The sequence below is a fragment of the Periophthalmus magnuspinnatus genome, chromosome 2 (genome assembly GCF_009829125.3).
Source record: "Periophthalmus magnuspinnatus isolate fPerMag1 chromosome 2, fPerMag1.2.pri, whole genome shotgun sequence".
Lineage (NCBI taxonomy): Eukaryota > Metazoa > Chordata > Actinopteri > Gobiiformes > Gobiidae > Periophthalmus > Periophthalmus magnuspinnatus.
The window spans coordinates 5,117,191-5,140,454 of NC_047127.1; the positions used below are offsets into that span (position 1 = coordinate 5,117,191).

General features: G+C 37.7%; 1 protein-coding gene and 2 non-coding genes across 4 annotated transcripts; all 3 read left to right on the top strand.

Annotated features, from left to right (window-relative positions):
* The first annotated feature begins 122 nt into the window (after positions 1-122).
* On the top strand, positions 123-20,643 carry LOC117383450 (N-chimaerin-like). Of its 2 annotated transcripts, XM_033980635.2 has the most exons (15): positions 123-173; positions 483-576; positions 1,525-1,560; positions 1,634-1,689; positions 3,127-3,158; positions 3,234-3,347; positions 5,220-5,346; positions 5,424-5,576; positions 13,188-13,265; positions 14,270-14,354; positions 15,083-15,256; positions 15,563-15,640; positions 16,772-16,909; positions 17,007-17,112; positions 18,181-20,643. In XM_033980635.2, the coding sequence occupies exons 1-15, from the start codon at positions 159-161 to the stop codon at positions 18,350-18,352; spliced, it is 1,458 nt and encodes a 485-aa protein (XP_033836526.1). In that variant the 5' UTR covers positions 123-158; the 3' UTR covers positions 18,353-20,643. The 2 variants fall into 2 exon arrangements, with proteins under 2 accessions (XP_033836526.1, XP_033836534.1); XM_033980643.2 differs by lacking the exons at positions 123-173; positions 483-576; positions 1,525-1,560; ... (3 more) ...; positions 5,220-5,346; positions 5,424-5,576 and adding an exon at positions 12,927-13,031 and having other exon boundaries at positions 13,131-13,265.
* Positions 20,644-22,424: 1,781 nt separating this feature from the next.
* Positions 22,425-22,497, top strand: trnam-cau (transfer RNA methionine (anticodon CAU)). The gene has a single exon. It is a non-coding gene; the product is annotated as a tRNA-Met (tRNA).
* Positions 22,498-23,070: 573 nt separating this feature from the next.
* trnak-cuu (transfer RNA lysine (anticodon CUU)) lies at positions 23,071-23,143 on the top strand. Its single transcript has one exon. It is a non-coding gene; the product is annotated as a tRNA-Lys (tRNA).
* The last annotated feature ends 121 nt before the right edge of the window (positions 23,144-23,264 follow it).

The window sequence follows — 23,264 nt, forward strand, 5'->3', positions numbered from 1 at the left end:
GATGTAAAGCTGCAGTAACTATGGTAAAATATAAATAAATAAATAAATAACAAATATGACTACATAGCGACATCATCATATACAGTTACCATAGTTACCCCAGAGAGGGCGAGACTGCTCACGTGACCTGGCAAGATGGCGACCACACAGTAGAATGGATGCGAACGGTGAATGTGAGTACTTTAGTATTATTAGCTAACCGTTATATGGGAATAATAACGCGTCTGTTAGTTTTTAAAACCACAATTGGAGTATTTGCGGCCTGTTTACGAAATAATACATTACCTTTCCATGCGGGGAAACAAAGCAGCATCCCGTTTTGTTTATTCTTTTGCCAACTCCAGCGCTAGCGTTAACCTAGCATCGTGTAACGTGAGCCTGGCATTATTTAGATCGCTTTCACTGTTTGCACTTTCACCATCAGATCTGACCATTTAGACTGTTTATTCTTAAATCTAACGTGTGCTTTTGCTGTTTTGCAGGATACATGGATCCGTGGTGTTGATTTTATTAGACCCACTGCTTCTTTCTTTATTGTGAGCAGCAGCAAAGTCAACATGGCCCTAAATGTTTTTGGTAAGGCATTTAAAATCTGACTTGTGTGCATGTTTTGATGTCTGTTTTTATCTTACTGTTGTATTCCTATGGTTTAAAGTTATGATCCAACAAATTATAACAGTGATCTGTTATGTGGATCTAGTTTAATTGCATTTTCAATAGTTTTCTGATTCAAACAATTGGTTTAATTCAAAAACTGTATTGCATGAATGGTATTCTAGTAATCTATGTGGCATTATAAAGTTATTCTTGCAGCAGTGAGTTGAAATGCATTATTAGTAGTTTATTTCAGGCAAGATGGTGGCTTTTCCGTTAACTCCTTCTTTATCTGTCTGTACGTGTCGCCTTGAGAGAAGAAGTTAGCCTAACGTTTGTGTTATTTTGAAGAGAGGATACAGGGACAAAAACTGTACTAGATAAGACTTGCAGTGTGTGGACAAAGTTCACCGAGACAGGAAGAGAATTGTTTGTCACCCATAACGTAAACACAGACGCACAGATGTAGTAAATCAATGTTATTACTAGTGAGATGACCTCCCAATGAACCAGGATACAGTCAAACAGGTTTATTCAAGTTTTTGTTGTGCACTACAAAGATGTTTTTTATTGTTGTCATACTATTTGGACTGCAGCTAACGATTATTTTGGTAGTTGACTAGAGACTTTTTTAATTTAAATGTTATTAACAAAAAAGGTTTAAATATGGTGACTGAAGTATATTTAAGGAGTATTATTGATTTAAAAAAATGCCATTGTTTATTTGTTTTTGACATTTTTTATTTAATTTTCATTCAATAATGCCACTGTCTGTTGTACGGTTTACGTTTAATTTAAGTTATCTTGAATGTGCAGAAATCAGATAAACAGATATTGGTTTGCATGTGAACATACACCAGGTTTAACCACTTGAGGGCAGTGTAGGAATTTATTTTTTTAACTGTCTTTTTGTTGTTGTTTTTTGCACAGACCATGACGACTACAGGCCTGTATGGAAATCCTATTGTAAGTATAGGTGTTTGATTTAATTTCACGTTGCAGATGTTGTTTGTGTATTTAAATATCTTTTCTTTCACAGTGTACCAGCTCCAGCAGGAGGCGCCGCATCCCCGCAGACTCACGTGTACCTGTGAGGTAAACAGAGTGGGACATATCAGCACGACCCACTGGGATGCCTCCACCAGATGTTTGAGATCCAGTGGGGATTTGTTTTTTGTCGGAATTCATTTGTTAAACTGTTGGTGTTGACCTAGATGCAATAACACAACTGAGAAGGAATTCGGAATGCTTGATTGAGTTTTTCTACCATTTTAATTGGGGCAGGGAAAGAAGAGCATTTCTTATTCATGCAATTTACTCATCTGAAGAAAACGCTGCGTAACAAACAAACAGTATATTAAACCAATAATAGAAGCAGGCAAACATCAATATAATAATGATTTGTTATTTTCATCTCATAGTAGTGCTGTCACGATACTAAAATTTTAAAGTCATTTTCAATACTAAGGAATAAACTTGGTACTTGATACTGAATTCGATATTTAAAAATTATTATGTTAGATAATAGAATGTGATTTTCAACATTAAATCATAGTACTTTCTTTTATTTATGTGTCACTCGTCCAGGTGGATTCCATAGATTTCATCAGATTCTTGACAACTCTGTGCTCTAATCATATCTTTAAGTTTAGCTTTATCATTCTACACTGAAGGAAATTATATAAGCTAGGATATGTAATTACTTTGTATTTGGATCGTCATGGCCAGCCTAAGTGAGCAATACAATTTAACTTTGCATTTAAACTTTACAGAACTTGCTAACGATTGGCAATATTGACACAAATTTTTCTCTCTTACTCCACTAATAATGATGATCATATCTTTAGCCTCATAGCATAATTCAGTTTGGTTCAATTCAAATGTATTTAGATAGCACATTTAACAACTTGAGATGACCAAAGTGCTTAATATAAAAGTCAACAAAAAACAAATACAGTTGCTTTAAAAGTCATTTTTCAAGATTTATGTTAAAATAAAAAATGCTTTTGTCTGTCAGGCTTTTTTCCATCTGTAAAAATCTCTCTGATTGGCCCGAGGTCTGGAGAGTGAAATGAGACAGAAAACTCAATTTGGCCCAAAAAATGACCCTGTAATCTCTGTAAATGGGTTGAAGAGTGAGGAGTAAGCATTCAACAAATTGTAAATCAATATTGGAACACTTAGACCCATTTTTTTATATTCTAAACAATATACTTGACATTCTAATTTTGCTTACCTTCAAAACAGCAATTTGATTTGACTATATTTCATAATCTATTACTCAGCCCTTCACAAACACACATAATTAATATTCCTTGCTGTTTGTTGGGGCTGTTCATTTATTGGCTCGACAGCAGTTCTCTTGACAACCGAATGTTCAGGACCAGGTTTTTGTGACTCATGCAGTTTTCTCCTCACCTCCACCTACAAGCCTCTCACTTACTGGTCCCTCTGGCTGCCAAAGTCTGGGAAAACATTTACCAACAGTTCAATAATTGACAAATAATAATTACGCTTTCTTTGTCCCTCCAGGTAGAAAACCGTCCAAAATACTATGGAAGAGAGTGAGTGGCAGTTATCAGTTTGAGTAATACAGCAGTTATGTTATGTTTTTTTTTTATAATACTGTCATCTTTCAGGTACCATGGGATGATCTCCAGAGAAGAGGCTGACCAGTTACTGAGCCAAGCAGAAGGAAGCTACCTCATCAGGGAGAGTCAGAGGCAACCGGGCACATACACACTAGCTCTGAGGTACAAGACTACGCAAAATCAACATTTCAGACGTGTAAAACCATGTTGTAGTTGTTTCCTCTCAACATTTAGTCACCTGAAGTTGTTTTTGGAGTGATACGTGCATGTTTGAGCCATTTAATCCCTTATTTCAAGATGCCATATTCCTGATGAATCCCTGTTTTCACTCCCGCCAGCATAGACCTACTTTTTTGTACTTACTTTGTTCTCAAATTTTATTTTTTTAGGAAGTTCTAGACAATTTCGAACTGTTAATCGAGTGTAGTAGGTGCTATGAAATATCCAAAAGGTAAATTTAAAAAAGTTGAACCTGATCATTTCTATCAATGTCTTTACTAAACCCAATAACTCACTGTTTTAGCAAAAAAAAAACTGCATTTTAACTATTTTAATTTTAGCTCCCCCCATCTGTATTAATTATTATTGAACTATGACTATTTATTGCTGTGTTTCAATGTTTTATAATGTGTTACTTCATTATTTTACCTTAGTTAATATTAAGTATGTTTTTCAATGAAGTTACAAAACATTTAACTTAAAAAAAAAAAAAAAAAAAAGGCTTGCTCTGCTTCATTCTCACTTGGCCTGACGCACCGTTAGCATGATTCACGGGGAGTAGGAGCTGTCACATTAGAAAGTCTCACTCATTGGAATTGGCACACGACTCCATTTTGAATGTGGCACACTGCGAGCTTTTGGGTCAGTTTAGTCTATTCATAGCCCCCTCTGATTCTCCCACCCGCACTCATCCCTTTGGTTATTATCACCTTCCATAAATACAAGTCCGCTGTGGATTGGTAAAGAAGAACAAGGTTGGCTTTTGGGTTAATGACGTAACAGGGCTGTTTTAACCCTTGCTGGTTTTATTACAGTGTGATTTTTACTGTTTTAAGGATGTGAAAAATGAGAAATATTTAATTTTAAAAGGTTTGCCGTGGTGTGGTTTTGTGCGAAGTAATTTCTCACTTACCTTATGCATTCTGAACATCCTAATGACTCACCGCAATGAGTTTATAAGCGTTTTTCAAAGAACTCTCAGCAGAGTCTTGTCGTCTTGTTAAAACTAACAACAACTTCCTGATTCTCAAACAAAAAATACTTTATAATTAGATGCAGACAGTACGCAGCAAACTTATTTTGACCTCAAGAGTTGGTTATACAATATATCTGACGATTTTTACTCAAAAACTTGAAATATAATTGGGTACAGGGCCTTTATAGGGTTTTATAATTCCTGTACACTTACTATTTTAAATCACGCTATGTAATTTAAATGTATTCTTACTCAATATCTATGTACTTTAAAATGTGTACTTAGTATGCAACTTTTCTGGAGGAGTCCATTTTCCCATTATTTGATTGTTCTACCTGGAATGTTCCGCAGTACAGCATTGCGCTTATCCACCGCAACTAAGCTAATCTAAAGACCTTTTTTATTTAGGAAAGCTTATTGTTGATGTTTTTAGCATTTATCAGTTTAGTACTGGTTTAAAGTTCTAATTAAAGTTTTATTGTAGCACTCTGAGATTCTATGGAATGAAGAGTGCATCATTATTATTATTATTATTATTATTATTATTATTATTATTATTATTATTATGCATTTATTAATTTACAGGTGTTTTAATGCTCAAATATACCTTGAAAAACATGCATTCTTACTGTAGCGGGCTAACCTCTCCACAGATCTTACCTGTCACTTAGCCTGGTGACATCATGGGTAAAGATAAGTGTAATTTCATACTGTGGAAGCAATAACATCTCCATGGAGACAAGCACGTGGCAAACCAAGACCATCCACCAAAAAAGTTAAAGTGTAGAGATAGGTCAGGTAATAAAAATTAACAGTATGTCTTTGCGAATTTGTTTTAGGTTTGGGAACCAGACTAGAAACTTCCGTCTCTACCACGATGGGAAGCACTTTGTCGGAGAGAAAAGGTTTGAGTCCATCCACGACTTGGTCACGGACGGCCTTATCACGCTATATATTGAGACTAAGGTTTGTTGTTGTTTATTTTCCTGTATTTTATTTACTGTATTCGTTAATTTAATATGTGATCCGTCTCGTTTCCTTAGGCTGCAGAGTATATCGCCAAAATGACTATAAATCCCATCTATGAGCACGTTGGCTACACCACCCTGAACCAGGAGCCCACCTTGAAGAAACATCTGCCCCTCAGCCCGGACGTGCCAGTACCTGCTAAAGATGATTTTAACGCTGAAGAGAGGGTGAGTTGAAACATTAGGATCCTGCAGTATATTATTTTGACCACAAGGGGGCGTGTGTCATTGTATTTGTTGGTTCCAGTTTCAATTCTAAAGAGAAATTTGTAGGCAGTCCTTGTTTATAGTAAATCAGAACATTAGAACTGTCTAATGATTCTGGATAAGCAGTGAAATGGTTTTGGTTTGTTTGGTCCTCCGGCCTCTATGTGGCAGTGTGGTGTTGGTTTGGCCCATCTGTAGCGGCTCACCTATACTCACTTTATTCCAGAAGTTGCCGTGGGCGCTGCCATTGTCATTCAGGTTGTATTATTTTGCATGGGGCGGCCGATCTTGACAGCAAATAAGTTCTATAGGGACTACAGAGCCATTTTAAAGCCTCCCAGAGAATTAGTGCAGTGTTGACGTGTTGCTCACATGAAGATTGCACAGTTTTCAGATTGTTTATGAGGCGAAACATTTCTCAAATTCTCCATTGAAATTTATAGGATTCCCGTTTAACCAGAAATTCCACCGAAAAGGAAGCACACTTTGGAGCATTTAGAGCACTGGTCTGCCACCGCTCTCCAAAGAGCCACACTCTTTAAAGCCTCCAGTGCGGCTCTTTGCAGTTTTATTGAGAAAAAGAAAAGGAAATTATTAGCATTTATTTATATTTTTTTTACTATTTGTCTGAGCAAATCTCATGAAATCTCATAAAATCACACAGAATAATTTTTGTAGAGTCATTATTACACATTAAACGCACTAGAATGCAGGAAATTACATATATATATTTTTTTATTACATTTGCTCAAAACCCCCTAAAAACACCACCAAGTTCATAAAACTAAAACTTTGTATATTCTTTATAATCTGTTAATCATTGCAAACAGTTGACTTACTTCTTTTAAATGAATCTGTTAATTACTTTGTCTTGTTACTTGTAAAAAACATGGCTCTTTCTGACTTTCATTTGGTTTGAAATGGGTCAATGTGGCTTGTTGCTGTTAAAGATTTGCAGACCTCTGATTTAGAGCATCAGGAAAAGTGATAAATAAGACTAATATATAATCTAAGACACTTTAATGAAGGACAGTGCTTGTTGACCAGACACACATGTAACTACGTGATATGGAAAGTGATTCAGTGCAGACTGTAGTTTGATTGGATATTGTGTTTGAAGCAGTGGGACTCTTTTCTTTACTTTACTTTTACTGTGTTGGTGTGGACTGCGTGTGCTACTACAACAATAGGTGCCAAAAGTACATTTCAGGTACGGGTATGGTAAACGTTTAATTGAAATAAAAAGTTGCAGGCGTTTGTAGTACTTGGCAACATTTACTTGAGTAACTTGAGTTTTTAGTGATATTGTATTTCTCACACACAGTACTTTTTTCTACTACTCGATAAGTACTATTGAAGTAACTGTACATGACATTACAGGGCCTTTCCAGGGTTTTATAATTCCTATTCACTTACTATTTTAGACCAGACTATGCAAGTTAGATGTATTCCTACCTAATATATATGTACTTTAAAATGTGTACTTATTATGCAACTTTTCTGGAGGAGTCCATTTTCCCGTTATATGATTGTTCTACCTGGAATATTCTGCAGTACAGCATTGCACTTATCCATCTTGCATTTATTCATTTACGGATGTTTTAATGCTCAAATATACCTTGAAAAACATCTGATTTACTTGAGTAACTTCAGTTTTTAATTAAATTGTACTTCTCACACACAGTACATTTTTCTACTACTCGATAAGTACTATTGAAGTAACGGTACATGACATTACAGGGCCTTTCCAGGGTTTTATAATTCCTATACACTTACTATTTTAGACCAGGCTATGTAAGTTAGATGTATTCCTACCCAATATCTATGTACTTTAAAGTATGTAAGTACTATTGAAGTTTGGGTTACAACAATGGGTTACAAAAAAGTACATTTCAAATACGGGTGTGGTAAACCAGATGTTGTCCCTTTTAATTTACTACATTTTATAATTGAGAAAAGACACATTTACAAAAATCTTATAATACTGTTTTTTCTTTTCGTTTCTTCTAAAGCGGCAGCTAAAATAGAAACAAACTGCAGAGAGTTTATGTAAGGCTTTGAGTGAAGTTTGAATCTATACAGTACAGCGAGGATGGAGGGATGAGGGTTGCGAGGTGCTGAGGATTGAAGAAAGAGGAGGAAAGAAGACGAGGAGGAGGAGGGGGAGGAGGTGAAGGAGGAGGAGGAGGAGGAAGGATGCAGAGCAGAAGTGGACTCCAGCCAAGGGCTCTGCAGCAGTGTTACATAAGAGCGGGGTGCCTGCAGAACGCACTCCGACGCTGTGTCCTAGAGCTGTCTGCAAACTGTTAAGGAGACAGGTGAGGTGATTATGACTCATTCAGCGAGCAGATGATTAGCAATTAAGAGAACACGGAAAACGGGGAAGCGGCCGTTTCAGAAGTTTTCGAATTATATTGACGACTATAGCGACTTTTCTTGCGTTTAACAAAAAATTGAATCTAAAAAGGTTTTTGTCATTTCAACTCATTCAGTTTGTGGAGTATAAATGTCACTTACTGCGTATATTTAATGTTTAAGCATCATTTTTGACCAGCGTCGCCTCCTTTTAGAAGTTTATATTAATACAATGAGCAGCAAAAGACGAAGTTTGACAGATTTAAACTTCGTCTTTTGTTTTGGATCAGACCTGGACTGACAATACAATGAGCAATAAAGTGAAATTTTGTTATGCCGATATGTAGTTAATTTTATTGAGCGGAGAAATATTTTTAAGGACATGTACCCATCTGATTCTGGCGCCGATACTCAAATATTACCTGGATCAGATGTCAGTTTCCAAATATCGGTTCAGTTGATGTAATGAGACTGTTCCCTGGTTGTATTTGGTCCAGAAAGTCTCATAATGACTTTGATTTTGGACTTTTATTATACAAAGCTGTTCTGTATTTACTAAAGAGATTTGGATCAGTTTCGTCTTATTTTGTTATTGTTTTAGGGAAATAAATGCTGTTTTCAGTCTCTGCTCTGGTATCGGTGGGTATCGGGCATCCGCAGATACTAAAAGACATTGTGTGGGAATGGAATCTGAATCGGTATTGGAATCGGCATCGGAAATGGAACAGCTGGATTGGTGTATTAATGGGAAACACTGAAAGGAAAATGGTGCACTATGTGACTTTTCTGCTAGGGGGTCTACCACCTGTCGTCTTTTGCCTGGGATGCTCCACTGTACGACATTAAACTTATCGATCTCCATGGAGACAAACGGGATCACAGGTCAGATCTGCGTGAATGGCGAAGAAACATTTTTTGAGGTTTGAGGTATTTTTGAGAAATAAACAAACCCTCCGTTTCTATATGGTATTTATTCAAACCAGGCAAAGCCATAGCATCTCCAGGGTGACAGGTCTCCCACCAGAAACGTTACACAGTGCAGCTTTAAATCACGGTTCAAAGCACAGAGTACAGGAGCATTAACATTTGAGAGAAAACTGAATTATGAACTGTTGAACCGATACAGGAATCGCATGGATTTGCCTGGAATGTTCCACAATAAGGAACATAATTGCTATTTACGGACACAATAGTGAAATAAAAACACCAGGATCATGTAGAGCGGGTTAATACGAACATTTTAAGACCAAAATGATGAGTCTGACAGCAGCAGGTACAGAGAGAGAGGACACAGTTTTTCAATGGAAAGTGAATTGGAGCCTAAGTCAATGAAGCCGGAAGCACACCCGTGCTTATTTCCTATTTGGAATGTGGTGGCTAGCAGGTTAGCTATGTCCATTTATATATAAAGTTTATGCTATCACAATGGGGAAAGGCAGGCGACGCAACCTGGCCAAGTTACATATCAGATCTGTGGAGAGGCAATCCCATTTAGTTCATTTTTTAAGTGATTTCGTAGCAATAAAACACCTGTAGTTGAATAATTACAAGATACATAAGTACAAATCCCATATCGTGGAACATCCCAGGCAACAACGCAATAGACAAGCACGTAGCTGACTCCCTACATGGAAAAAAACTACATAATGCAGCTTTAACATTCAATTATGAACTGCTAGACCAATAGAAGAATCCCATGTATTTCAGAACATATTTATAGACTTTAAGTACATTTTCAACAAAACTACAATTAATATTACACAGTGACATTTGGATATAGTTTCATTCATCCCTTTTGTTTTTTATTTCAACCTTATCCTCGAGAACTTACTAGAAATGTCCACACTGCAGCTAAGCTAAGTGACGTGTGAATCGCTAATCAGTTTGGACCACTGCTCCTATAACCTCACTTGGCCTTTATATCGATACAATACAGCAGAGACACACGCAGTACATTAGAAAGATACCATTCTCATTCATCTATACGTGTCCTCCGGTTGCGTAGACCCCCACCAAGGCCCCGGCGTGACCCGCAATGCATGACTACCTCCACTGCACCATATATATCACTGTCCGGGCACATGCGAGTGGTGCTGCGTGTTGTGTAATTGGCTGGATTTGCAGACAAAGCAGGAGGAAGGTTGTGACATTGAAACCAAAAGTAGCTTCAGAGTAAAAGTACGCACAGGGGAGAGACTGCGCGTATTCAGCGTGGACGAGTTTTTAGCTTGTAATTTAAATGAGGTTTTTTTTCGTAGTGCCAGGGGGAGAGATAAAGATAATGGGGTTTTAGGGGCTCTTGTTAAAAGTCAGCGGAGAGCGGCAGAGGTGATGGAAGAAGCAGAGTACAAGTTCAAGATTTATTATGTAATCTATGATGAGCTAAACCAGGCTAGTAACTATAAACGCCGAGCAAAACCGTAAAACAGATAATTTTGTTTCTTCTTGGTGTGTTTGTTTAATTAAAATGGGTCGTACTTTGCGACATTTACTTGAGTAAGTTTATTTTATGCGAATTGTGACTCTTGTGAGCGTTAAGTCATGTTATAATGTTGTTAACTCCTCAAAAACAGACCAGGGGTTGTGTTTTGCTTAATTCACACATTTTTGAGTAACACTGTATTATTAGTTTGTCATCTCCAAAGCTCAAAACACTCTGTTCCACCTTGTGATGTCATGAAGTGGTAGTGTTGCACAGCTAATTTTCACGTTTTGTTCAGTAAATATTGTTCGTTCCAGGGCTGAAATGATCCAAATGATTCTAGTGAAGGTGTATGGAGTTTAAAAACACAGCGGAGCACTTCCTGTATCACCACATGATGACATCACAAGGTGGAACAGAGTGTTTTCAGTTTGAGAGAAGAACTCAGCCTAAATATGCAGGATTTGTGTGTTAAACATGTGAGAATAAAACAAAACACAACTCTCTTTCATGAAATCGTATGTGTCAGAGTAGTTTTCACACATAATACTTTTTGTACTACTCGAGTAACAGTACAGTACTATTACTTGAGTAAATATTTGGGTTACGAAACAGTTGATAGTTGATTCTTGGACCGCTCCTTCCGCTCTGAAATACCAGATTTTTGCACGATTTAAAGTGTTTGTTTGTTTTTTTTTCATTTCCTCTTACTTGACTACTAGCTTTTACAAATTCCTTTTTTTACTTTAACTTATTTCTTAGACTGCAATTTTGTATTTCTACTACTACTTGAGTATATAATTTTGAAGTAACTGTACTCTTATTGTGTATATGTTTTGGCTTATAAACTAAACCCACACGTTCCACAGTTTCAACTTATATCAGTAAAGGACAGAAAAAGGGTAGGAAGGGCATCTGGCACAAAACCGAGTATGTAAATCACTCCACGCGAGGAAGGAAATTGTTTTGTTTGTGAAGCCCAAAGGAAATAAGAAATCATCATTCCATCCCAATTTCCATATTTATACCCTAATTATAGAGAAATGTACTTTTATTATGTGTCTTATCTAACACTGGGCTACTTACTATTGATTTCTGTACCCACAAATTCCTCTGCATTATTCTAGCTCCTCTGTTGTTCTCCTCCCGTGGGACGACCGCGGCAACCAACAACATGCGAACGCTGTAACGTCATTGGCTGGTTCCCTCCTCAATGTGACCTGTTAAATTCATCCATTACCTCCACACACATGCTGGGTTTGCGCGCTTTTCGGGGACATTATTCATTTCCTCGAGACTGATCCTGACCTTAACCACAGCGAATACTTGTGTAACCTTAACCGAACGCCTTACCTTTAAATATAAGACGTGTTTTAAAGGTACACTATGTAATATCGCTAGTGAAGGGTCCGCTACCACCTTGTTTTCATGGAGATGCTTTAATTTGCCTGGAATTTCTTGATTTACGGACACAATAGTGAAGAAAAAAAGACCAGGCTCATGTAGAGTGGGTTAATACGAACATTTAAGACCAAAATGACGGGTTTGACAGCAGCAGTTACAGAAAGAGGGACGAGTTTTTCAATAGAAAGTGAATTGGAGCCAAAATCGATAGAGCCAGAAGCGCGCCCATGCTCACTTCCTGTTTTGGTTGCGGCGGCTTGCACGTTAGTTATGTCCATTTATATATAAACTTCATGCTATTACGATGGGGAAAACGGACAGCACAATCAGGTCAACTTACAGGTCAGATCTGTGGAGAGGCAACCCCACTTCATTAGTTTTTAGGATGTTTTGTAGCAATAAAACACCTGTAGTTGAATAATTACACGATACATTACCAAATATGCCATATTGTGGAACATCCTAGGCAACAGCGCAACAGACAAGCAGGTAGCTGACCTCCTAAATGGAAAAAAAAAACTACATCGTGCAGCTTTAACATTCAAGTTGTCAGTCTAACAATTAAGGGTAAAGATTTTTGCCCATATATAGGAGCCTAGTCCCCACGAATTGAGCGTGTACACAGATTTCATTCCCCACGATGTAGCAAATACCCGCCCCCACACACGCGCACACCACCTTCAATTTATTCCTCCTCCCCTCTCACTCCCTCCGCTCCTCCTTCCGTCTTTCTCTCGCTCTCTCTCCCTCCCTTAGCTGTAGGTGCGCGGTGACGTTTAGAGCAATGCCAAAGAGGATTACAACGGACACGAAGTGAGCCATGTGTGTTTGAACGGACACGATTCATTTTCACTCTCGGGATTTGGAAGAATTTTGAGATTTTTTTACTTCAGAAATTACACTATTTTGTTTACTCTGCACTGCTGTGATTCGTTGGCTCGCATCGTAGTAGAGGATTTTTATGAATGGATGCACCTAGTTTAGTTGAAATCTAGCTTAACAGAAGAATTGGACTGTTTTGATTCCTTGGTTTGCCTTGTAGTAGTAGTAGTATTTTTATGAATGAAATCATCATCATCATTTAGTTAAAGTCTAGCATTTGATTATTGTAGTGTCTCACAAGTGTCACCATGCCAAGTAGAGAACCTTACATCGCTAAAAAGGTCAAAAAGCGATCCAGAGGTAGGCGAAACAAGAAGGACGCGAGTCAGAAAGGAACACTTTTCACATCTGCGGTTAGTGGTTCGATTCCCTCGCTACCCGTAACGGCCAGCGGCATCGCAGACACGAGTACGAGGAGCGGGTTTTTCCATCGGATGCCCTCCCCCCCTAAGCCGAAATCTCCGGCGTCTGCTTTCTGGCAACCAATCCGCTCTTTTGCCCTTTCGCAGTTGACATCGCTGGTGCGGAGGGCCACGCTGAGGGAGAGCGACCTGATGCCCAAGTATGAGAAAGTCCATAATTTCAAGGTGAGAAGTGTTCAGTGTGAGTGTGTGTATTAATGCTTGTGTGTGTGTGTGTATGTGATTTTCTGTTGTGTGGAAAGTGCTGATTTTGCATAGGGGGACTTATTCAAATTCACCTAGGACACCGCAGAGAACATGCAACCTCCACATAATAGTGCACTGTTGGCATTTGTGTCTCAAGCGTGCGGCTATTGTGTAAATGTACAATGTTATGGTTATAAAGCTGTTATTTACAGGTTTGTGGTAAATGGTCATGTTTTTATACAGCGCTTTTCCACCTTAAAGGCACTCAAAGCATCATCAAGTAACCACTCACCCATTCGCACACACTACACACAACGACAGCGTTCATCTGTGCGACCTGGAATCGCACCGCCAACCTGTGGGTCAGTGGATCGCACCGCACAACCAGTGATGTTTACGTCGAGAGCGGTTATTTAGGGTCAACGCTGAGTTTTTGGAAAGCAGTAGCTCAGTTGGTAGAGTATCAGTTCGGTCGGTTTGCAGTTCGAATCCTGCTCTCGACCTAAACATCGTTGGCAAAGGGGTAACATCCACTGACCCACAGATTGGCGGTGTGATTCCTTGAGCAAGACACTTAACGTCCTTCCCTTTGCGTACACCGGTGTGAATGTGTGTGATGTAAAGTGTTTTGAGTGCCTTGAAAGTGGAAAAGCGCCATATAAACTAGTATTAATATGATTTGCTTATTAACTTTTCATAATATAACTGTAAATAAATGCCATAACATTACATAATTATTATTGTGGACTCTTTGAGGCAGTCCCAAGCCTGGATAAAAGGAGGTCTTGGTGTCAGGTTTATCTCAACTTGCATTTCTATTCCATGTTTGTACGTAGGTGAAGTGACTAGTTAACATTGCATAATCATTACTACCAGAATCATTACAATACATTCTTACATATAAACAACAATCCTAATGTTGGTGTTTCTTTCTCTTTTTGTTAATTCTCAATCTGTCCATTTCTCTCTGTTTTTTCGTTCAGGTTCACACGTTCAGGGGTCCACACTGGTGCGAATACTGTGCCAACTTCATGTGGGGTCTCATCGCTCAGGGAGTCAAATGCGCAGGTAAAAAAATAAATAAATCCAAAAATCGATCAAAATACCATCTAAAATATCAATTTATTCTTTCTTCTGTAGCTCTATCTCAGAATTTAAATTAGGACAGCACGCGTAGGTTCCCTGACTCATTCAAAGTGAGTCACGCTGAATTCGGTTGCCAAGAAACATTCCTCTCAAATCGATGGTTCCCTTGTTATGCAATAGCTTCAATTCATTGTTAAAATAGGGAGTATTACGCAACATAGATGTTTTTTTTTAGCTTTCTACTATGTTATAACTATATTCCCTCATCAAATGCATGCCTGAGGAAGTTTTTAGATATCATCCATGCATGTTTGAGTAATTTAGTGATCTTTCCCTCTTTACGGGCGGCTGTAAGATTTGTCCAAACAATCGTACGTCAACCATGCTCCTAAACGACAATTGTCCGTAATTCTACAAAAAGCATGATACAAAATAATACATTACAACTTCACAAACCTGATGCGATGTGCAGTAGTTTCATTATAATTGCTGGCGCTCTGAAGGGGGAGTGACTTAGCGCAGAGAGCAAAGAGAAAAAACGAAAGCGAACCGTATAAAACATATTAATACGCTGTTTTGGGCAAATATAGCATTTTCAAAGCAATAAAAGGCAACATGGTGATCTAAATATGTTACACGTTAACAGTTAATACCCCATAGAAGTAAAATACTGGCTCTTTAAAATCTCTCGTTTACATTTCATTTCGCAGATTGCGGTTTGAACGTCCATAAGCAGTGCTCCAAGGTGGTTCCCAACGACTGCCAACCAGACCTGAGACACGTTAAGAAAGTCTACAGCTGCGATCTGACCACGCTGGTCAAAGCGCACAACACGAAGCGGCCAATGGTGGTGGACATGTGCATACAGGAAATAGAGGCGAGAGGTAAGGGATGAACTCTAAAATACATATATGTCGTTGTTCTCTTTGTGTTCCCGTCTCTACACGTTGAATATCTAATGTCTCTGGGGAAGCTTGGGTTTATTGAGTGACTGAAGTGCCCTAATATTTCAAATCGATAACCCTTCACGTGGTGTAATTGAACTTGATTGGTGGGAAAATTGACTTAAAGCCTTCTGTTTTCCATTTTCATCCAATCAGTCTTTATTGTATATCGCTAGGGTGATATTTTCATTTATTTTTTTCAATTTTTTTTTTTTTAATATGAGTGAATAATTGATGTGTCCGTAGGTCTTCAGTCGGAGGGGTTGTACAGAATATCAGGATTCAGTGAGCTGATTGAAGATGTCAAGTTGGCGTTTGATAGAGGTAAGGTGTCATATTCCGTTTGCTGTTACTTTTGCATCGTTTTGCTTCAGTTAGCTAAATATATCAACAGAAACGAATAGTCCTCGTTTAAGCAGAACAAGGCAGAGTAGATCTTTGCTACCGTATTTTCCGGACCATAAGTCGCAATTTTTTTTTCATAGTTTCCCAGGGGTGCGACTTATACTCAGATGCGATTTATATGTGAAATATGTTTTTTTCTTCATTATTATGCATTTTTTTGGCTGCGACTTATACTCCAGTGCGACTTATACTCTGGAAAATACGGTATATTCATGAGTTTTAAGGATTTCTTCCGATGTGAAGCATTTAGCATTAGTATTTAGCAGTGGTCTTGCATTGTTATGAATGTGATGTCACTTCCTGGTCCAAGGTGGGCAGCATCAAATTAAAACAAGTTTCCAGTTGGACCAGGAAGAGACATCATCACAACTCTATAGCAACAAAACAATTCAAATCAAAACCATGAATGGTCGAGATATGTTTAGCAGTAAAAACACCTTTTTTAGCAGAGTAAATACACGGTGTGGTTAATGCTATACTGTGGAACATTCCAGGTAACATTTAAGTAAGTAGATAACATTTATTTGTAGAGCGAATTTCACAGAGATCAACTCACAAGGCTTTACAGACTGATACTTATTAATAAAATAGATTAAATACAGAAATATAAAATACAATAGAATCAGAAAAAAAGCCAAATTTTACAAAAAAAAAAAAAAAAAACACAAAACAAAAACAAATAATTATACAGTTAAAACAGATTAGCAAAAAAAGGCATAAAAAAGGAGACAAGCAGCTAGCGGACCCCACTGTCTGGCCCGGCAACAGAAATTTCAGGGGCCCGGGGCAAGAAGAATCACATGGGCCCCCCCTGATACAAATAAAGATTAAGATAAATTAATATTAACATTAAATTAAGATTAAGAAATTAAGATTGAGGTTACAATTCCGAGCCCCTTAATCCCTTGGGCCTGGTACAACAGATTCCCCCGTCCACCATCATCACCAGCAAAGTTGCACAGCGCAGCTTTATTACCACGATAGCTGAACTGTGACCATGGCGTGCCCACCAGTAATCTAATAATAATCTAATAACTGAATTTCTTCCAGATGGAGAGAAGGCCGATATATCCTCCAACGTTTATGAAGACATCAACATCATCACCGGAGCCCTGAAACTCTACTTCCGAGAGCTCCCCATCCCCCTCATCACCTACGACGCCTATCCCCGCTTCATAGAAAGTGCAAGTAAGTCCACTCTGCAGCAGCGCTCCACCGACCTCCAATCCCATTTCATTTTAACCCGGGGATATTAAACTGTATAATGTGTCCTTTTGGTGCGTAGAAATTACAGATGCGGAAAAACGTCTGGAGTCTCTACATGAAGCTCTGAAGCTGCTGCCCCCTGCTCACTGTGAGACCCTGCGATACCTCATGGCTCACCTCAAGAGGTTGGCACATTTCAAAGCCTTCAGCGTTATTAGACGGAACATAATTATATCTAATGGTGTATGGTTAGAATTCAATTATGCCAAAAGCCCCAAAGGAAAGTGGAAATGTAAAAATGTTGAACCTGTGGGTTTATGACACAAGGAAAGAAGTAAGAATGTATAGATTTAAACCACTGAGTATTTTGTGTCCAGGATTTGGGCTGTTCAAATAATCAGATTTTAATTGTGACTAAAATTACACACAATTACATATTAAAGCCATTACAGAGATAAAACAAGAAGAAAAGATTTTACAGGAAAGATTACAAAACAAATGTAATAATTGCGTATACGTCATATATAATAGGTGTACAGTGGTCCCTCGTTTATCGCGGGGGTCACGTTCTAAAAATAACCCGCAATAGGCAAAATCCATGAAGTATCAGCTTTATTTTTTACAGTTATTCTATATGTTTTTGTCTGTAAAACCCCTCACCACACACTTTATACACTTTTCTCACACAGGCGTTAACATTTTCTCACATTTCTCTCTTGTTTAAACACTCAAAGTTCAAACCTTCGTAGGCGCCTTTGTCGGTGCAGAACGTTTCATCGACATTGTGGGTTTTGTCGAGGAGAAAACTTACAAACGTACAGCACTTCAGAGTCACACTGCGATCTAACGTTTATGTAAATTTGTCTGAACACATTCTGTACTGTACAGGAGACACGTGAACCGCGATATAGCGAGAGACCACCGTACAAAGACAAAACAAGAAGAAAAGATTTTACAGGAAAGATTACAAAACAAATGTAATAATTGCGTATGTATCACATGTAATAAGTATATAACAGTTTTAAAGCAACACTGTGTAACTTACTGGAGGTGGCACATCACTGGGATGAATTCACGGAAATAAAAAGTTAAGAAACCAGAACGTTCTCCATGGAGATAGACGAGTTTTACCGTTGAAACTACCAGGCCAAGTAAGAATTAGAAATAGGTTTGTGGAGATGCGAGCCCACTCAAGAGTAAGGACGCATCTTTATCGGCTGTTTGTATACATACTATTACTGTTTTTTTTCCAGGGTAACAGATTATGAAAAGGACAACCTGATGTCCAGCGAAAACCTCGGCATCGTCTTCGGCCCCACTCTGATGCGGGCCGCCGACCTGGACGCCATGACGGCTCTCAACGACATCCGGTATCAGAGACTGGTGGTGGAGACGCTCATCACAAACGAAGATGTCCTGTTCTGAGAGGACGAGGACGAGGACACCGGGGACAGAGACGTGTTTAGTTTGTCTGTGAAAACATGAAGGACATTGAGGGAAGGATTGAAGGAGAAATGAGATGCCTTTGGAAAAATATGTGACCTGACAACAAGGAAGTGAACACTTTTATGTTAAAGGTAGATTAAATCAGTGTTTCCCCACGTTAATATTACTGTACCTGATTTTTTTCCACAATATTGGAGCAAAATTTGTCTCGTTTCAGTTCAGATTTATTGTTTAAGCAGCTCTTGAGGTCAGAAAAATTGCTGTTAGCTTTACCGTGATGGCAAAGCTCTCCGCTCTGGTCTCTGAGAGTTGTAAAAAGTGCTTAGAAACTCATCTTGGTGAATAATTAGGATGTTCTTAATGCATAAAGTAAGTGAGGAATAACTCTGGACCACTGCAAACCGTTTAAAATGAACTAGCTTCACGTTTTTTATGACGGACAAAATCAGGTACAGCGCCTTTATACCTTTTTGCCTCTTGCTTGTCTCCATGGAGATGTCATTGGTTTGCCTGGAAGGTTTCACAGTATGGCATTAAACTTCTATCAGCTTGATTCAATGGCGTCACCAGTTTGTATTAACGCAAATAGATACGTTTAATGCCGTACTGCCTTATTTAGTCCAGGCAAAGCAACAAAATCGCTATTGATACAAGCTAGAAAAATTACGTAATGCACCTTTTTAATAACTGTAATAATAACTGGACTAATTGAAACATCTCTGGAACCTTGATCTGGTTAACGGGGTAATTTGAGCTATCATAATCTTATCTCTGTTGTTAATAAAACTTGCATTTGCTGAAACACTAAAAAGGGGGAAACTCTGTTGAATCTATCTTCATACAGTTTATTTTTATTGATGCCTTGAACTTTTATATTGCTAATGTTTGACTGATCTTAAGGATTCATCATAAAAGGGTAAAAATACACTGCTTTCGTAATTTGGCGTTTTCATATTGGCTTTGGTTTACGATAAAAGTGACAGTTTTCCTAACACGCATGACTACACGAAAAGTGATAATGGACTTTAAATTCAAAGTCTTAATTTTATTCCTAAACCATAGACTGTATAGATAAATGGACGTAGCTAACCTGCTAGCCGCCGTGTTGCAAATAGGAAGTGAGCTTGGGCGCGCTTCCAGCTCTATCGACTCTGGCGGCAATTCACTTTCTATTGAAAAACTGTCGCCTCTTTCTCTGTAACCGCTGCTGCCAGACTTGTCATTTTGATCATTTTAACCCGCACTATATGATGCTACTCGTTTATTTCTCTATTGTGTCCGTAATTCAAGATATAAACACTAAAAACAGAAAAATCAGGCGCCTTCTTTCCCTGAGGTCACTCCTGCTAGCGTTAGCGTTAGTTAACAGGTTTGATTAACAGCGTTGCTAAGCGTCTGCTCCTTGCAAAACCAATAGTGTACGCGGAAAGGGACGTTATTTTCAACAGCCTCTCTCCGGATTGGCTCTTTGGTTGCTGTGATACTCGCAGTCAGAATTCCAAATAAGGACCTCTGCTCTTTTCGCCGCTTTAACCGCAACACGCATCATTTGACTTGAGCTGAACGCTATAGGTGACGTCCACTTCTTTATACAGTCAATGTCCTAAACTTTCTGACTTTTTTTGCATACAGAGATAATAATAATAATATATTGTCCAAAAGAACTTCTCAAAAACACTTGCAGAAACTTTTACCCTAGACTTCAATGCTTCAAAATCACGTTAGATTATCGATGTTATCTTTGAGCAGTGTTATAAAGCTAATTTTGCACTCCAACGCTGACTTAGAATACTTGCCAATTTCGTTCTTACACATAAAGTAGCCTTCTACGTGCAAACCTCGTCTCTAATTTGACTAAACACTGTATTTCGTTGTTTTGTTTTTATTTTTGTTGTAAATTTTTGATCTCTCCATAAACCTCATTGTTATGTGAAGTAAAACGATGGAGACGTGGAGCTGTTTGAATGATGTTTTTTGTACCGATCTTTGTACATTTGTTGGGTCGATTTTGTACATGTTTAGTTCATTTCGTATTCATTCTTACAGGTATGAATAAAGTCAGCAAGTTGATCTCGCCATGTACCTAGACTAACAACCATCAGCCTAACCGAACTTGTGAGCCTTCAGTGATCTGTGAGTTGTTTTTTTTTGTTTTTTTTTGGCCTGATGAAGCGTCATGTTTAAGTATTGTCATTGCTGTAAAGTATTTTCTACATGGTTTATGCATGTTAAAATTAAATTATTAAACATGGCCTTATTTTGGTTCTGAATTTGTAGTATTATTTTCTGTAAGTCCTGGCTCTGTTCTTTTCTTTATCTTTATTTATACAGGACGCCTTGTTTAAAATACATTTGAAACATAAAAAAATGAAGCAAACTAGTACATTTAAAACATTAAAAACAGAAGTAGATGTGAGTATAAAAGTTTGTTACCAGATAATTACCGATAAATTGCGGTTGTGTCATGCTAGCAGTGCTGGGATGTAACAAAGTAAAAGTAGTAAAGTCATTTTAGGTGTTTGCACTTTACTTGAGTACATTTTAAGTAGATACTTTTTACTTTTACTTAATTTAAGAGTTAATTTTAGAGTATGTATCTGTACTTTCTACTACATTTTCACTACATTTTTAAAAGTAAAAGTATTTTTTATTGTTTGAGGCCTGTTGAAAAGGCAAATAAAAAAAATGCTAGCGAAAAAAGTATATTCAGTTGTATCTACTGAACAAAATCACTACATTTGAAGCTGTTAGATCTCAAAATATATGCAAAATACTTTTACTTTTTACTCTTTAAGTAGTAGAAGTTTCACTCCTACAACTTTTTATCCACTTGACAGATTTTACTTTTAGCTTCTACTCTACTCTTTAATTACTCATTTAATTTTTTCTTTAATACTTTAACTTATTTAGATTTTTTCATGTGATACTTTTACTTTTACTTGAGTATCTTTTTGCTCTGGTATCTGTACTTTTACTTAAGTAACAAAACTTACTAAGTACTTCTTCCACGACAGCTTTCTAGTTCCGAGTTTGGCCATTGTCTCTCCTAAATGAATCTCTCACGTCTCTCATCTCATTGGCTGGATGCTAACTGAAGGTACCACAGTGTCTGGAGAGGCTGGGGAATAACTTGAGCACTGCAACGTAACAAAGATCTAACAGTAAACATGTCATTTTAAACGTGCATACTTTCCTTCAAAACATTTAGGAAAGGTTTACCAAGAAATGTTTAAATATAGGCCTTGTCCAGTGTTTACTTTGGCCCTAACACTGTGCCAAGTTTTGCCCTCCTTTGGTTCTGGGTAAGTACAAAAAAGTGTAATAGTGTCTGAAATGAGTGCAAGCATTTTTAAAAATATATATAGGCTATATTTATCATGTTACATTACAGGGTTGATTGTATCTGTAGCCCAAGTTGAAGGTCATTTGACTGGGGCCCCTGCAAACACTGATAAAGTTAGAGAGGAAGGAGCAGTGTTACTGATTAGTAGTCATTATTTTTACACTATTTACCATGTTGTATCCCCTTTTGTGATCTGTAATTTAATTTAAAAGGTTAATATCACTCTTCCAAGGCTTTAACTTATTTGAATTCTCAAGCGCGCGGGCCATGTGCTCTCTAAGAATCCTGGCCCTGTTCAATCAAGCTCCAAAAGACCATTGATTATGATTTAGTTCATACTCTAATTGTTTCATTTTTCTATTTTATGTTGAATGTTCACTTTAATTTGTGTGTTTTAGATAGCATGCATGCACTGGTGGAGAATGGGCTTAACTATGGACAGAACTGAGAATCTGAGTCTGTGTCTGTGTCGTTTAGCAGCGCTCTTCTGCCACCCAGCGGACAACATAAGGAATTACACTTTTACTTCACAATAAAGACACATCATCGGTCTGCTCCAGGTTGGAAAATGCATTCATTTCCACATTTATTTATGATTTATACAGTTTATATCGTTATCAAATAGTTATTGCTGCCCTGAATTTTGAAGTTGGTATCATTTTATCATATTTATCATTAAAAACACAACATGGTCCATGTGCACAGCAGGCCTCGTTGGCGCAGTAGGCAGCGCGTCAGTCTCATAATCTGAAGGTCGTGAGTTCGAGCCTCACACGGGGCAGATCTTTTTGTGTTTTTGCATTCACAATGTGAAATAGAAGTAAAAGAGAGTATCTGTTTTCTATTTAAAATATATTGTAATGCTTCTTTATTATTTAAGTAAGCATATCACAGGTTTTCTTGTCTTGACTATTTTTTTTATAGATTCATTTTTGGTTAAGTCTATAATTTCACTTTCTTGTTGGACACGGGCAGCAGATATGACATAAGTAGAGGTAACTGTTACCTAGCAACCGTAATGTTAAAACTGACTCAAAGTTTGTTTAAATCACACAATAGTTATGGTTGGACTAATAAAAATAATGACAACCCAGTTATTTTGTTGTATGAAGGTTAAAACTGAAAAAAATACAATCTGGCCTGCGTTTTGGAATGGATTTTCTGTGTTAATGACATAGGTATTCAGTTATATAACTCTGCTCTACTTCCTGTATTTTTGTGCTTTTCTTTTTTTGTCCACAAAGTTCCACTTAATGTAAAACTGTGATAAATATTTAGCACAGGTACTCTAGTCTAATATAATCACTATAATCTGTCCTGCAATAAAACGACATGATTTTACATTACTCAATATGCCCGGCTAGCTCAGTCGGTAGAGCATGAGACTCTTAATCTCAGGGTCGTGGGTTCGAGCCCCACGTTGGGCGCTAACTTTTTTCCTTTAGTCCTTATAGATATCTTTTTTTTTTTTTTTTTTTTTTTCCCAGGGAACAGAGGTCTATTTTTTTTTTTTTTTAAATATCTATTACATATTCAGGGTTAGTCATA

Excerpts from the sequence above, each read along its gene's own strand:
- LOC117383450 (XM_033980635.2), top strand. Across the intron at positions 1,561-1,633 it reads GCCTGTATGGAAATCCTATT|TGTACCAGCTCCAGCAGGAG; the intron begins GTAAGTATAGGT and ends TTTCTTTCACAG. Across the intron at positions 1,690-3,126 it reads GACTCACGTGTACCTGTGAG|GTAGAAAACCGTCCAAAATA; the intron begins GTAAACAGAGTG and ends TTGTCCCTCCAG.